Source organism: Tamandua tetradactyla, chromosome 9 (assembly GCF_023851605.1).
Source record: "Tamandua tetradactyla isolate mTamTet1 chromosome 9, mTamTet1.pri, whole genome shotgun sequence".
NCBI lineage: Eukaryota > Metazoa > Chordata > Mammalia > Pilosa > Myrmecophagidae > Tamandua > Tamandua tetradactyla.
Window position 1 is genome coordinate 81,498,798 of NC_135335.1, and position 16,889 is coordinate 81,515,686.

The 16,889-nt window shown below is 43.6% G+C and overlaps 1 protein-coding gene and 1 long non-coding RNA gene across 12 annotated transcripts in view; one reads left to right on the forward strand and one right to left on the reverse strand.

The window, feature by feature from the left end:
• The window catches only part of PDZD2 (PDZ domain containing 2), a 462,289-nt gene that overhangs the window by 273,418 nt on the left and 171,982 nt on the right, over positions 1–16,889 (forward strand). Inside the window, exon 1 of one of the 9 annotated variants that reach the window (XM_077116907.1) lies at positions 1–6,442. The exons of 6 other annotated variants lie outside the window; for them this stretch is intronic. Coding sequence is in view for 1 of the 3 variants with exons in the window: in XM_077116906.1 (XP_076973021.1) it covers positions 7,359–7,363 (5 nt within the window). In the remaining 2 variants the exon portion in view is untranslated. 2 more of the 9 variants (XM_077116906.1, XM_077116909.1) reach the window with 2 other exon arrangements.
• The window catches only part of LOC143647194 (uncharacterized), a 24,821-nt gene continuing 13,691 nt past the window's right edge, over positions 5,760–16,889 (reverse strand). Inside the window, exons 2-3 of one of the 3 annotated variants that reach the window (XR_013157903.1) lie at positions 10,146–11,356; positions 5,760–5,976 (exon numbers count right to left, since the gene is read on the reverse strand). This is a non-coding gene — a long non-coding RNA (uncharacterized LOC143647194). Of the gene's footprint in view, positions 5,977–8,474; positions 8,569–8,624; positions 9,076–10,145; positions 11,357–16,889 lie in introns of those variants that run through there. The other 2 variants (XR_013157905.1, XR_013157904.1) reach the window with 2 other exon arrangements.

The window sequence follows — 16,889 nt, forward strand, 5'->3', positions numbered from 1 at the left end:
ACTTTCATTTACAGTATGAGAGTTGAAACAAGAAGGCAGAGCATTGCCTTGTTCAACCTCAGCTGATAAGATTCATGGTGAGGAACTCGGTTTTCTCCACTCTGCGCCTGTCCAAAAACGTCTGTGAAAGTGTTAAATTGATTGAATTGAATTGATTTGGGGGATTACAAAGAAATTTTAGCAAGTAGGTGAATTTGCAAATACAGAATCCACCAATAGTGAATATCCACTCTATTTGTTCCCGCTGCCCAGCTGAGCGTGAATTGCCCCCGGCTCACAGAGCCTTGTCCACTGAAATCTTTAGGTCTATGGCAGGATTCCTGGGAGTGAGTTCCAGTTGTGGTAGGGCTGGGTTTAGTTTCCAAAACCAAAAATGTCTCCATTTTTCTTCATCAAACCCGCGATTCCAAGGGTTGATTGGACTGACAAGTTGGGCCAGTAAAGGGGGTTCAACACTTACCTCATGAGTGAGAAGATTGAACAGTGGGTCTAAGAGGTTTATTCTCAGTTCAGGGCCAAGGAGGGACAAATGCTCTGAAATGAGGGTCTGGGCTCTCTGGTGAAATATACCAGGCGTGTATCTGGTACTGTGAATCATAAAAGAACTTTCTCTTCCCCTGAAATTAGACTTCCTTTGGCATAAAGTGATTGGTTCTTTATTTCATGTGTATCCAGAAGAAAAATACTTCTCTTTTTCTTTTTAAATGTAATATTGTTATTATTAATTTTTTTTTGCATGGGCAGACACCAGGAATCGAACCCGGGTCTCTGGCATGGCAGGCGTAGAACTCTGCCACTGAGCCACCTTCACACCACCCAATACTTCTTTTTGAAAAGACTGACCTAATTCTTATTAATGGTCCTTAATTCTTAAAAGCCAGTCTGAAGTGACCATAATGGCCCTAAGAAATGAGTGTGCTTGGTCAGGACCCAGCTCCTTGGGGCACACAAATGCACACTTCTATTCAGTTTCATCCCCTTATCACAGGTTAACCCTCACTGCCTCCTCCCATCCTTTCCGAAGATGGCTCTTTCCTGAAGAAAATTGGGTAGTTTCAGTGTGTCCACATTCAATTAGATGTGGAGCCAAGATATGAGGATGAGTCTGCAATGCAGAGAAGAGATCCTTGCCTCAGTTAGGGAGAGATGGCACATTTCTCAACACAAATATAAGTGAAGCCAAAAAAGTTTCCTGTGCTGAAGTGAGGACAAATCACATGACCACTGGGGGATGTCTGAGAGTATTTCCCCAAATCCTAAGAGCCCTTGTTCCATGAATATTAACAGTTTACATTATAAGAAGGCAGGGGTGGGAGCTGTTCAATAAAATTCACATGCGCCAGTTAAAGGGAGAGGTAGTATGCAACATTTCTCAAACTTATTTGACCATAGAGTCCTTCTTCCATAGTACATCTTCCCAAACTGGTATTTTGTAAAACATACTGGATTAAGGTAGTGAAAGATTATGAAGAAAGAAAGCTTGGGAAAAAAAATCTGAAAGGATGGTGAAACTGTGTTGTGGGTCTAAGAAGAAGAGAGTTTAATTCTACTTTACCATTTATTTACTAGAACTTAGGAAGGGGCTCTGGTGGGAGCTATTAAGGGGAATTTTTCAATAAATATTGATCAAGCACTTCTAATGAAACAAGTGCTAGAGAAGAAATCAATCCCCAGCCCATGCTCTGGAGCCTCATAGAAACTGCAAACCTGCTCATCTGCTGGGGTTTTTTTTTTTGGAATTTCGAATCTGAATGCTCTCAGACAAGACATGCCAGTTTCAGTCCCCAGCACCCTCTATTGTTTTGCCTAACCTTCTTCTCTCATTCGTTTGATTATCTGTACCCTGTCAACATTTATGTCTGCAGTCCTTAGAGTAGAAAACAGTTGTGGTAATAAATACAGTGCAATCTAACATTCTAAGAGTCTGTATAGTGTGTGTCATGAAAAAATGCAGTAATCATCACAAGCATTAATAGCCCCTGGTGCAAACCAGGCACTGTCAGAAGTATTTCTGCAAGTATTATGTTATTTAATTTCACATTGGTTCCAATTTCCAAATGACAAAGCTGAAGCACAGAAAGATATGGCATAGCCAATGATAGAGCCAGGATTTAAAGACAAATCGTTCACTCCAAAAATTGGACTCAACTACTGCTTTAAGTTGACCAGCTGACTACCTGAGCAGGAGCGGAGGAAAGTATCCTGAGCAGACAGGGTTGAACAGACATTGCAGACTAATAGAAGTACGTGTGTCTGGGATTCTCAACTATGGTAATGCTGACATTTTGGCCAGACAGTTCTTTGCCGGTTTGCCCTGTGCTTATCAGATGTTTAGAAGCATCCCTAACCACTGCCCACTAGATGCCAGTAGCACATATCCACCAATTGTGATGAGCAAAAATGTTCTCAGGCATTGTTAAATGTCCCTGTTGGTCGAGGGGCAAAAATCTTCCCTGGTTGAGAATCACCAGCATGTGTGAAAGCATGTATATGTGAAAATACACATCCAGCCAGTGTTCCTGTGTGTAGGTTTCATCATCTGGCCCTTGGGGCCAAGTAGGAATGGTCTCATATACTGTTCAAAGATGTTTAAGCTTCAACCTTTGGTCAGCTAGAAATTACTAGTATTTTCAGCAAATCTTACGTACCTGCCCTCGGATATCTGTATGCAGGGTAGATTCGAGAGATAAATAACTGTGGAAGAGAGAATAGTTTGGAGTTAGGACGCTAAAATGTGACAAGAGGGAGGGAGAGACAAGTGAGAGAGATTTAAGAAGTAGAATTGACAGGCCCTACCCGACAAGTATGAAGAAGAGAGAGGAGTCAAGGCTGACTCACCTGTGGTTGGGTGACTGGGGATTGACATTAATTGAAGGAGGAACTATGGGAGGTGGAACCGGTTTGAGGGGGAGGATAATGGGTGTTAGTTTAGGACATTCCAAGTTTGAGGTGCATGCAGGACATCCAGCTGGAGGTGAGCAAGAGGTAGGCAGATAACTGGATCTGGAGATTCAACACAAGATGGAGACTGAGGAGTTGATGGCTCTAGTAATGGTTATGGAAGCAGAGGGGATAGCCCAGGGAGGAGGAGGAGAAAAAATGCCAATGTCCTTCCAGGTCTGACTGGGAAGGGCTGCTCGGAGAACTGGGGGCAGCTCTATCTTCCAGAGGCTTGTGGTCTAACTGAACAGATTTGATGGCTGTATTCATTTAAGGACCAAAAAAGCATGATGGCTTTAGTATTTGCTGCCAGAGTTCAGTAAGGCAAGGGGCGTGTGAGCTCCAAAAGAGCTTTATGGAGGAAAAGCACAGCTGCAGCTACATGGAGTTTTCTCAGATGTGTGTCTGATCCCCTGCACTGATGGCCAAATTTGGAAGGGAGCTGTTTCTCCAGATTTCCAGGCCAGGTTTCTTTGCTTCTGCCTGCTCAAGGTGTTTCAACATCAGCATCGACATTATCATCTTCCATCACAGAAGATGGAAACAAACTGAGCACCTGTTTGTTTTCATAACTTTCATTGAATTATTTTTGACTGGAGGATGAAGAAAGGTAAAAAAGAAGTGTAAATGCCTCCTTTGGTTTTCCAGTTCATTTTCCAGCTTTATTTGGCAAATGGTGGTCTTTGTGATTTCAGTAATAGGAAGCATGATAGACCTGAGCAAAGGGAAATTGTAAAGAACAACCAGCTTCCGTCAGCTTTTGTATGTTGTTCATCACCTTCTCTGTTGGGGATCACTGGACTCGCTCCCTTGCTACCTGTCTTCTGTCAGTTCCTTCAATTGCTACTCTTCACCATTTGCTCATGGGAGAGTCCTAGGAGCTCTGGGCCAGGCTTTGTGACTGACTGGTGGAGAGCCCCTACCTCCGGAGCCGACTACTGATATCCACATCTTGTCTGCTTAGCACCATCGAGGAATTTGAATTGGGAAGATCTATGCTCTAATCTCAATACTTCCACTAATGTGCCCTGTGACCTCGGGGAGGCTGTTCCCATCCATAGGCCTCTGTTCCCACATTCTGCACAATGAGAAGGTAGAACCTGGCAATCCTTAGGTGCCCTCCCAGGCATGCTCCTATGCCTTACATTGCAGGTGAGGACACAGCAGCTTCCAAAACCCACTAAGGTGCATGAGAAGCCACAACAGCAGACCCATTGCATGGGCTGTTGGACCAGTCACTCATCTCCCTGGAAACCTTGAATGGTTAGATTTTTCTATCATCCCATGCACTTGCTATGTTCTAGTACTTGCTACGTGGCTGGTTTTGTGATTAAATATAGCAGCAATTCCCTTTGAAACTCAACTATACATTACATATTATACACCCTTTATCGAGAGAATGAAACAAAGAGAGGTGGAATAACTGGTTTCGCCATAGATTTTTGGCCGATGTCACAAACTAATACTAGCGGGATTATTCTATAGGTAAAGTTTACCTCTCATTGGGATGGTGGTTTGGTCTTGGACCAAGAAAATTTTAACCCTTTTTTCCCCCACTTCTTTTAAAAAATTAAAGAACAGGCTTCTTTTTTCCTTAGCTTAAACTCAGAGCAGGGGTCCCCTCTCCCTTGAATTGGGGAGGTCACTCTCAGAAGGTCACACTCTGATCAACTTTCAAGCCTCTGAACTACACATAAAAATTTGGACCAGTTTAGTGTTCCCTGCTTGGGTTTGGAAGGCTAGATTCTAATCTTCCCGTCAGTTCTCACTCCACTCTGCCAGAGAAACATCGTATTTATCAGGAACTTTGTGTCTTGCTTTTCTTTGTCTCATCTGTAAAAGGCAGATTACTTGTTTTTTTACCAGAATGGTTTAGGGTGTTAGGATGACTATAATCCATTTGAAGCGTGTGTGAAAAATGTTTTGCATCTTCTCTTTAGGAGATATTTTACCCCTCTAACTTAAAAACAAAAACAAAAAATAAGACTTTAAGTCCTGATACGGAGCCATTTTTTTTTAAATATAGAGAAATTTTTTAAAAAACACTTTGGAAAATTGTAGAACTTTCCATGGTAGTTTGGTCTAGATTGTGACAGTATGGAGTTCAACAGGAAAAAAAATCCATATTAGATAAAAATCTAAAATAGATGCATAGACTACAAAAGACGAACATTAATCCTAAAGCTTAACCGCCCTTCTGGATTTTAAGGAAGCATGACCTGAGAATAACTGTGAATGAGCAGAGGACACTTGTTCATTATTTGTTCCTGGCAAGGGTAGTTGCTAAAGGACTCTGTCAGTATTTTAATGACAAGGCATCATTCCCATTTAAATAGTTCACGTAAAACTTTCATACATACTACAGAGACTGTGAGGTTTTCGGGAACTGTGTCTCTGGTTGTTGGGTCATGAAAGACCCTTTTTACTCCTGCTGCAAAATAAGGGAAACGTTACATATAGTGGCAGCCACGGTATGTGTGTGGTGGTTTTGGAAACCAATTTTTTTAAAGTTCTATTTCCTGATAAAAATCTTCGAGAGTAAAATCAATCATCTTTGTAGTTGCTAGCATTCTAGCACAGGTTCTGCATTCTCAGGGGCTGCCTGACGCTCTGTTTTTGCTTGCAGTAATCTGCAGTGGAAGATGGGGTTTTGCTGAACTAGGAAAATGATGGATTTGGAGTCACTATGACAAGCAGCCTTTACTTACTTATGAGTGGGATCCTTTAAAAATTTTGAAGTTCCCAATTTTATGGTACCTATTTGAATGCAAGAATAATAGTAATTAAAAACCGAAGCTGGTTATTTAATAGGTGCAGGGTATATTTGATTTACTGTGAAGCGTTAGGTCACCGAATGGAAAGTTTCTTGATAAATTATCTAAGCTTCACGTCTGTTGGTATATAGTGTTGTCTCATGCCTAAAATCTTCAGTCCAGGTCCGAGAGCTGTGGTGATACAGTTTGTATAATCAAGCTATTGTGACTTTATCGCCAAGGTGTGTGTCCTTTGCAGCTGGAAATCTTGATCTGCAGACACCTGCAGGAGGAAGCGTTTGATGATTTCTGCCAGGATATCATTTTCCCCTGTATTCCCAGTAAATTAAAGCCATTTTTAGCAGCATGGCTCCAATAAGCTGGCAGAGCAAGGGTTGGCTAATTCTCTTACAAACACAGTGTAGCTGGATGCACTCATAGATGAAAAATGATCTGAGTGCTGTGGGTGGGGCCCCCGAGCTCAGGAGGTGAAGCCTGGAGGAGAGAGAGAGGGAGGGGGAGAGAGAGAGAGAGAGAATCTGCTCCTAAGCTCAGTCGAACATGGGGAGCTGGCAGGAAGTCGGAGCAGGCCCTGGCATGGCTTATGCTTTTGTTGATAGTTAATATCCCAGGGCTTTTAAGAATTGGATGGTCAGGGGAAATGAGCACAGCAAACTTTGGAGTCTGTCCCACCCTAGGGGCTGCTGTTGAACAGTGGAGAACCTTCACCTGATCAGCTCATGAAACAGGTAGGAGGGGAGACCTGAGAAATGAAGGAGCATATTTTCTCCTCAATATAACTTATATGCTGTCTAAAGTTTTACTGGAAAAAAAAAAACTATATGAAGATTGGCAGATAATATTGGCATAAAAAGCAGACTCAGGCTGAATTGTACAGCTAACTGCCCAAGGAAGAGTTTTTATCTATTACTAGTTGAATGACAATATGACAGGTTTATTCTGAGGTTGCTTTAAAAAAAAAAAACTGTACTAGAGCATGCAGCTCTGTACATAAGTTAAAACTGATTTTTAAATTGTCTGATGATAAATGAACTGCAGACCCTAAGTTTTAAGGCAAATACTTTGAAGATGGTCAACCAGAAACTGTTTTTCAGGCTTGACCATTGCTAGATTTTCATATTCAGAGCCAGAGAGAGGCTTTCTAATTTTTGCTGGCTTTGATAAGAAAGAAGGTGAAGGTATAACCGCTGTGAAATATCTAAAAATTGACTGGGATCCAGAGGAAAGCCTGCATGTGCTAATGTTTTCTCCATTAAGTGCCCCGGCTCTGCCTCTACGTGAGGGAATTGGAAGGCACCATAAAAATAAAGTGGAGCTCCTGAGTTTTTGTCAGGGGGTTAAGGGAGGGCTGGAAAATTGTCACAGTGACATCTTTGCGCTCAGAAGTCGAAATTAATGGGAAGGGCCGTGGGTCACAGCCACACGCAAGGGTAATTTAAAGACCGATTTGTGGTTTCTGTGCTTGTAGCTTTCAGGGCATCTTTCCACTGTAAAGGCTGAAGCTTGTTTTAAAAGAGAAACAGAACAGAATAAAGACCGTCTCAAGCCTGGCTTCCAGGCTTTGCTTCTGATAGGCATCTGGATAATCTGACGGGGTTTTTCCCCCGTAGTAAAAGGGTCAGAATGCTGTGGAACTGAGCTATTATGAGGTAGGTTGGAAATGCAATGTGTGGTCAGCGTGAGAGTGTGTGTTAGAACTTTATTTCGGTAGGGATACATCAGCTTGAGTCCTGGTGCTCTTTGATGTGAGCTTGTGGGAATGCCTTGTGAGCCACAGGGCTGTGTGTGCAAAGGTAAATGTGGGACCTGCTTGGGTTACTGTTTGGGGCTGACTGTTGTTCTCCGGGTTGGTGGTGCCTACGTTTTATGGCTTCAAGTGGTCGGGAGGGCTGGGGGATGCCTGTGCTTGGTCAGGACAAGCCCACACCCGACTGCTCCTGTGTGTGTGTCTCTGCAATTTCTCTGCATTCCACACACGCGTTGTCTGGGGAGGGGGAGCAGCGCCTCCTGCAGTCTTTTAGAAACCTCCACCCACCCACCGCCCACGGTTCTTGCTCCTGCCTTTTTTGCTGGGTAAGTCCTCTTTGTCCCCTGTCCTTCACTCTGGCCTGACCCCGGTGCTGTTTGCAGTGAACTAGGCTGAGCTGGGGGGAAGGCTCATTTTCAGGATCCATTCTGGAACAGTCAGGGGTCAGCAGACTTGGACCGTCTGGCCAGATCTGCCCTGCCCCACCCTGCTTTTGTATGGCCCAGGAGATAGAAAGGTGTTTACACAGTTAAAGGGTTTTAGAAACAAACAATCAGAGGAGACTATGGGACAGAGATGTCAGTTACCCACAATCCTAAAAGATCAGACTATCTGACACTTTAGCGAGTACGCTTGCCGATCCCTTGATTTTTAATCCCATTCATGAGCAGTATGGTCTGTGGGCTGCTGCTCCTGCCAAGTCCACAGTTCCTTGAATGGGCTGTTGTTTTGGAAACTGAGTTTAGTTTCTCAGTCTGTATGGAGTGTCACTGTTCCCTCCCAAAGGGTTGATTGATTCAGAAGGAAACACTGAAGATTTTTTTGCAGGGTCCAAACAATGGGAAAGAATTGCCAGAGTGCATACATGGCTCGGGTTGACTTTTCACCTTTTGCTCCCCTATATGAACCTTCTGGTGAAGATGTCTATGAGACAAGCCATGCATTGCTTTGCCCCCTGCCTAAAGTATTTGGTGGAGACCAAAACTTGACTAATTTATACAATAATGATCCACGTCTTTTTTTCTCCCTTCTTTTGTGGACTGACTGCTCACCAGACTTCTGCAATCTCAGAATGTTTGGTATGGCTGCTTTGAAAAAAGATGTTTTCTGTAATTAAAAATATATAAGAAAGTTAAGTGAATGTCAAGTTTTCTCACATTTAGAACAATGTTTCTTTATTGCTCTCCAAGAAAGCTCATTGTAGGCCTGCCAGCCCTTACCCTTGAGCATGCAATTCTCTGCAATTCAGCACAGTATTTCATTGTTAATGTCATTTCTAATAAGGGAAGAGGAACATTTGGTGACCTTGTTCATGTTTAACTTGTGTCAGAGCTAAAGGCCTGGCTATGGCGCTGACTTCTGTAAGTAGCTTGTTGTCCATTATAGAAACAGAGGAAAGGTGCTCACAGGAGGTTGTCTTTTTTAAGAAGGAAAATTAAATGGCTGGTATATATATATTTTTTTCTCCAGGACATTTCAACCATCTATCCTCCTGTATTTGGAAACTGGATGCAATCACTATAGAAGAATGGGGGTGGGGCCTATTTTGACAGACAAAAACCAGTAAGGAAGGATGAAGATATGAGTAGTATGGTGTCCCATGGGAGTTAGAGCCTGAAAAACAAAATGGTGTCAGTATACTTGACAAGTCTGGTTGTGAGAGCTGAGAAGGGTGGGTTCTTTAATCTGACATGTGAGCAGGCACCTTTGCCTGTATTTAGAAAAGGGGTTGGCTCTGAGTTTAGAGATTAAGCAACCTGCTGTTCCTGTATGCACTTGAGTTTCAGACACAGTCAGAAACCTGATTTGTGTCACCATTGAAACTTATTTGGAAGTAACCAGGCCAAAGGCTGGACTCTCCCCACCAAGGGGCAGTTAGGAACTCTGGCACGTGAGGGAATTTCTCGAGCTTGCCCAACAGGGTGTGGTGCTATGTGGATGCTGGACCCAATGGGTTGGGGTTAGGCTCTGGGGTGAAGGGTCAGCTTTGGGTTCCCAGAAGGCCAAGACTGGATGATGAGTCACATCTCCCCCCTGCGTGAGTTGGCAGTGCCTACATCAGAGCTCTAGAGCTCCCTGCTATCTCAAGGTAAAATGAGGGACCTTGGTCACTTCTGAACCATGCAACTAAGTTGGTTCCCAAAGAGAAATGTCTAAGCAGTCAGAGTCTGATTATTGACTAAAGCAAAGTACAAATTGAGTAGCCCTTCACTGAGACCACAAGCCATTCGTTTGTAGAATGTAGACAGAACTACGCATTTGGCTTAAAGCTGGAACATCTGAACAGGGCTGGAATCTGACCTCTCTCTATCACTTTTTTTTTTTATGCTGAATGGGATGAAAGAGAGAGGGAGCTATTTGCATGCATCTGAATACAAATGTGTATAAACCTGGAGGAGAGGGATAGCCAACCAAAATAGAAGTTCTGATTCTAAGGTAGTGAAAACATGCAGCCATGTCCTTGAAAAAGAAGCTCATAACTGCATGGCTCAACGACTGGCATGGGATCCTTTGTGTGGCTTTGTGTTCACAGGCAAGTGTGCATTCTTAAGAGAGTGTACATTCATGGGCAAGAAAGGGTCAGCTTTGGGTTCCCAGAAGGCTATCTTGATCATGTACACTCTCACTTCCAAACATGATTTCTTTTTGAAATAAAAGGGTGTATAACACAAAATCCCTGTCACCTTGGAGGTCCTGACCGGAGCTCTGCATTTTCCCCAGTGGCTGGGGCACAGAGTGGCTGCATTCTTCCTCTATCGACAGAGCCCTGCTCCACTTAGCAAGGGCAGAGAAGGCTGAGTGTGCAACAGTATCTTCTGATGGCTTTGCTGACCCCTGCAGACATAATAAACCAAGTGGCCTTGGTTTATTAAACCCAAGAGCATATGGGCATGGTATGAACTCACAGCCTCAGCTCAGCTAAAAGGTCCCTGTGTGATGAGCAGGCCATGATCATGGTTAACCTGGGGCTCTAGATTTGCCTTTATTTCAATGATCTATTCTTTTTTTTTTTTTTTAAGGGGTCAAAAAGCTTATATTTAGAATTTGCCAGCAGGACTCAGTTTAGATGATTCTGTTGTTGTTGGCAACATCCAAAGCATCATAGTCAGGAGTCAATCAAACATATGCCTTCTCCTTTCCATCAGGCCTGACCACAGTGTTGACCTTGACATGGTCAAGGTCATAAAGCCTCTTCATAACCTGTTGATCTGGTGCTCGTTGGCTGTGACATCCATAATGAACACAAGTATGTTCTTGTCTTCACTCTTCTTCATGGCTGATTCAGTGGTTAGGGGGAACCTGATGGCATAGCGGTGAACTTGTTTCTCCTGGGGACATTCTTCTGAGGATATTTGGGTTGTCTTCTGAGATGCAGCATCTTGGGCCAGTGGAATGTGGGTGAAGTATGGATCTTTTTTTGTGTGGCTGTGAATGGCTTTCAGTACTGCCTTTCAAAGTCTTTGCTTTGGCTTCAGTTTTGGGAGGGGCAAGGGCTTCCTTCTTCGCTTTTGGTACCATCAATGTGGAAAGGCTGATGATCTAGTCTTAAAGAAGAGAATCTAACTCCATTTTAAATGCAGCAGCAGAACTTGGCACTCAGAGGGAGCTGGAGCAATTCCATTGATAAAAGAGAAGAATTAACCTATGTTTTGTATTTTTGGTAAGTTCAAAAATTACATTTTTGGTTAGGGTTTGTAGGTTATCACAAAGGCTCCCTGTAAGATATACTTGAGCCATCTGCCTTGTCTTTCTAATTTAGACACTATTTTTCTTCCCATATTAGAAGATGGAAACCAAATTGGAAATGGGCACCATAGGGCAAATCTGACGGATGCCCACAGTGGTCCTCAAGAATCATTTCTGTGGAAAGCTTCTATTGCATGAGGCCCTCAGTCTGTGGGGGGAAAACAAAGTTGCAGATTACTCCCTTTGAAGGGTAGACTAGACAGTTTTCTGCTTATGCATTATCTTTTCCCCAGTTTTGCCATTTTAACAAAAACTTATACATTCTTACAAGCTCTCCCTGACTTTCCCTCTCCCCAAAAAGTGGCCCTGCAGTGAACACTGAAGAATTTCCAGCCCAGTCAGAGCACAAATGGAAACTCTGCAGCCTGTGACCAGGGTAGGGTGGGGTGGGGGTGGATTCAAAAATACCATACTTGGCCTTCACTGAAATGTTGTCCCAGGATTCATTGTGATGCCCCTATGTGACAGTGACACTTTTATTACTATTTCTGCCTCTTATTTTCTGCTGCTGCCTGGAGGAGTGATCAGCAAGAGAAAGGTCTGCCTTCAAAGGAGCCTTGGTCCTTAACTTGCCAAATTCCTCTTTTACCTTGCAGCACTTGGACTTAAGTTCTCGGACAGCTATCTGTGGTTAGAGGTTGGCTGCTGGTTTTGGAAGACATCACAGGCATTTTATTGTAACAGCTGCAAGACAGTTTTGCCAGGTGACAATAAACACCTGGAGGGGAAATGGAAAACTACCTCTAAAGGCAGCTGGGAAGAAGGTGGCAGAAAGAGATGGAAATGGTTTGGGTTTGTAAAACTGAGTCCTTAACACAATCCATTTTACAGGCTAGAACTTGCTTGGCTCCAGTTTATCCCTCAAGTGAGTCAAAGAATGTTAAAGAGAATGAACGCATTGAAGCTGAGAAATGTGCCTGATCACCATGGTGCCTGAGAATTTTATTGGGGTCCCAGTGGCTTGACCAAATGGTGGGATGGTGGAAATTCTGCTGTTTTCATAAGGCTGAGACACTAATTAGATATGTTAAGAGGGTTTATTTGTTAGGGTAACTAAAATGTAAAGCCTTGTCTGAAAAGTGAGTGGATGGAACCAGTTATTTCAGGCTATCAGGAGGAGAAACATCAATCGTCTCTCATCTTGTGCTTGCTTACTCAACTGCACTTGTTGCCATTGAGATTTCAGACTAGAAGCAACTTCTGGGTTATTCTAAAACCTCTGCAGTGTCAAAGATGAGACGTCAGCCTTATAAGTTAATCACCTTTTTAGGCCAAGGGCAGTTAATGATGCAGAGCTGATTTTAAAAATCAGTTTTACTATGATAGACTTTGCTATGCATAGACTGACTCCCAAAATGTGAATTTTCCTCTGCTTCCAACCTATTATTTTTGTTATGACTATGGCTTAGCTGATAAGCCCCTGAGCCAGGCTGAGTGGAGAACTAGATAAGTCCAACTAACTAATTGTAGGATGCTCAAACTATGAGGTTTATTTCAGGTGAGCAAACTTAGGTTAAGAAAAGCTAAATGTGAGTGATTCTATTTACACTGTGCGTGCGTGTATGTGTGTGTGTGTGTGTGTGTGTGTGTGTGTTAGGGAAGGAGAAGGGCTGTAGGTCTCTGAGCTGAAATTATTTCATGGTGTTCATGTGGTGTTGGAGACTTGGCTATTTTGAACAAAAATCTTTATATAGAACTGTTTCAATTTGTGAATCTTTCTTTTCTTTTGGAAACATGTGGCCCAAACACATTCACACGATTTGTTTTTGTTAGAGAAATGCATAATTGTGTAGTAGCAACTCTTCTGTAAGAGTTCAAACCAAGTGTCAGACGAACTCCCCAAGGCTGATGTGTTCGGTTCCGTTTTGCTTTCACAGCACTTTGGTTCATGAAAGGGGAAAACAGCCTACAGAGCAGGGTAAAGGCCTCGAGTAATCTGTTTTGAAATTCAGAGGCAAATCGATTTTGGCATTTCCTGAAAATGGATCTTATTTGAGAACCACAGTTGACATGGCTGTGGGAAGTGTTGCTTATTCTTGGCAAGCAAACTCCCCTGAAAAGTTGTTTATGATCCAAGAGGCAGGCGGCCTGCCCCAGGCTCTCTGGCAGAGCAGGGGGAACATTTCAGAACCCACTGTCAGTAATTTATATTAAATCCACATTGGTACGGAAGTACCTAAGCAGATGAGAAGGCGACTTCCGACCAAATGGGTTTGGGTTAGTTAGCCTGTGGAATGGTCTTCCGAATGCACATGGCCTCACTGTTTCTGAAATACTTAGCTCCACATCTAGAGGGTTTGATCAGAAAAACGTGTTAAACATCTGAGCGCTCAGCTCTGCAGTAGGAGCTGTTGTGGAGGCCAGCTAACAGGGCCAAAAAGGCAAATTGGTAGATATCCGAGACGGACTGTCTTAGCTTGTAGATCAGACCAAGAGATGGAGAGACAGGGAGGCAGGCTTGGAAGTGAAGAAAATAAAATCATTATTGTCATGAAACTGCTGCCCAGTTTGAAGGAAATTTAGTATTTCCTTCAATAACAGATATGTAGGCAATACATCACAGTAGTATTAGCAAGTCCCCAGGTCTTTGTCGCTGAAAGGAATTACGTATAGTTGTTGGAGCAGATGCCATCACGTATCATACACACTCATCACTACTTTGAAAACATGGCGGTAGCAAACGTGTCTCTTGATCTTCTTATTTAAAATGTTAGTAAAGAAGCATAATACTATATATTTTAGAGAAACGTAGGATATTGTATTTCAGCATAATTGGTTTTCATTGAGTCCTATGTATTTGTGCAGTTAAAATATTATTGTGGAAAGGGCTAGACTTCACCTGCCAGAGGGGTCCAGGAACAACGATAGTTAAAAACAAAAATGCTCCATCTTAAAGGCGTTGAATCTTTATATAAGTCTTCATTTAGCAGGAGAACAAGATCAACCAATTACAGTGTGCTGTGGTTTAGCTTAGAAATCACCTAGGAGTCTTGAATAAAAGCAGTCTTCTGTGGTGGGTCTGAGGTGAAGCCGAAATTCTGCATTTCTGACAAACTCCCAGTAGCAAGACTGTAGCCTACAACTCCCCAGATAAAAAGCCTATGTTTTGCAAAGTCATTTCTAATAATTTTAATAATTGTGAGTTGTAGGTGGGCACTTAAGTCCCTACACGTCTTAGTTATGGGTTAGAGCTCTTCCCCTCACGCACAGTTGTGGTAAGGGATGTCCCAGGGGAGCAAAGAGGTAAAATTCCAAAAGACAAACTTCACCTGCTTCAAAATGTTACATGTTCCCTTTTGGGGAGCCAAGAGTAATTACCAGACCGGGAAGTTAATTGGGTTGAGGCTCAGGCCCTGGGAGAGACTGCCAAGGTAAAGGGTGGCGTCGCAGATGTGTGCACGTGTCTCCCCGTGTGACTGTGTTTTGGGAATTGGTTCCCTGGGAAGATGCTGCAGCTGCAGCCCCGTGAGGGGCGTTTCCTCAGCTCCTGGGGTGGGGCGCAACTGGAGAACCCCTGTGAGCCAGGAGCAGGATGGAGGTGCAGCCTGTCTGCAGCCAGTGATTGTGCCCCACTTGGTCTGTGTGCAGAGGACAGCATGGCAGTCTGAACTCTGTGCGTGTGTGGTGACCAGATGCTTGGGCTTTCTTCTTTCTCGAAGGATGATTTATTACGTGTGCAATTAGATGATGCAAGTTGTATATCTTTGCAAGATTTTCACTGACATTTGCAAATTAGAGAAAGGTCCTTTGGCAGAGTTTGAAGAAAGCAATAGTCATTGTACCTCCATAGCCTAAGCAGCTTTCTTGACGAACTCTAGAGCCCCTGGTTGTGTCCAGCCATCCTTGAAAGGGTGCCCTTGGCCTTGGCCGAACCACCGAGGTCACATGGCGAGCTGGTGGCTGACACAGGAGTTCACGGGGTGGCCACAGAGGTCCAGGGCTGATGCTCAGCATTGTTAGTTCAGACATCCAATTTTGTCTGGACACCTAGAGGTTATCAGCTGCCTGAGGACTAACTCATGCTTATCAGACTCCCAGGAGATGCGTCTATTAAGCCAAAATCTGGTTTATTAATTCCTAGTGAAGGAAGGTGCCTTACGATGAGCAAATATTTAACTGCTATCTTTTCATGTTTCCTTTTTTTTTTTTTTTTTGGCTGTTGCTTGTTTGTTCCTATTACCTTAGCCCTATTTTCTGAGGGGAGAGGTGGTCAGGTATGAGATCCTTACATGGAATGAGTCTTCAGGAATGTTCCAGGGATCAGAACTCAGTGTTCCTCTCTCTGAAGTATAAAGCTGAATACCACACTTGAATTCTTCTAGTCTGTGGGCTCCTTTCTTCTGGGATCCCCCAGGATCACCCTCATTTTCCATCCTGTGGTGTGGTAACCCAGGGGGTTCTGCGTCACCTTCCTTATTTCCAGGTCCTGCCTGCCTGAGACCATAACTGCTTCCCGGCACTGGACCTGGGAGTTTTCTGGAGCTCCTCACCCCTGCCCCTCATTTTGCAGATCATCTTTGAGGAGGAGTTTGCGTGGCTAGGGGCAGCTGGATCTTCTAGAGGTGCACAGCCTCCTTCATTACGGGGTGATTCTTAATATTTCCACCCTCAGGACCAAATTCCTGTAACCCCAGGGGTGGTGCTCCTGGCCTGGAGGGAACCAAGGGACATCTGTGACACCCTGAAAGAGTTTCGCTCAATCTCCCCAACAGGAACGTGCTGTTTTGTACGAATCGCTGCGGGTAGAGTCCTTACTGACCATCTCTGCCACTGGTTCCTGTGAACCTGGCTTGTCTTAAAAGGCATTTAAAAACTATGGATTGGCTGGACCCGTCCCTTAGGGTTGGATGAGGTCTAGAGTCATATCTGTAAAACATCCCGCAGGAGTATAAGAATTCCTCCAATGGAGTGCACCTATTTTAGCAATATTTTGTGTCCCTGCCCTCCTGCCACCACCAAGTGATGGGCGATTGGAAAATCTCTTTTCCGTCTTATTTCTACTTTTCTTTGTTGTTTAAATCTTCTACGTAGTGAACACACATCATCTTAGAAAGCAGTTTCATTTTTTCTTCAAATAAGAGGCTCCCTGTGTTATTCTTATAATCAGCCAAGTTTGGAAACTGCCACCATAAACCCATCATCTCACATCTGGAGGCCTCATTTTATAGAGGAGAAAACTGAGGCTTCAGGCTCTGTGGATGAACCAACTGACTGCCATCAGGGGGCTCCAGGACTGAATAATGTGTGTAAACCAAGTTAATATATGGTTTCTCTCCAAATGTATCTCCGCTCCTTGACTGGAACCAGTACTCTAAGCCCCATGGTTCTTGTTTCTGGGGTGTTGCATTACAGGGCAGTCATCAGATCCTCACATATGCAGATGTTGCTTCACACTTAAGCTGAGCGCCATTCTTCTGTTCTAGCCCTGAAGTGTGCATGGCATCAGCTGCCCTGATGCTTCCCTCAATTGACTGACTCAAGCCCCGGAGTGCACAAGAGACCCCACCTCTTCATTAGGCCACTTAATCCCTCAGTGTTCCAACTTCCCATCTGTGAAATGAGGACACTTCTGTCCGAGCTACCTCTCTTAGAAAGTTGTGAAAATCAACTGAAACAGCATATGTGAAAGGGCTTTTGTGGGGAAAAATACTAAACCTTAAAATAATTTTGAAGGTGGTCTC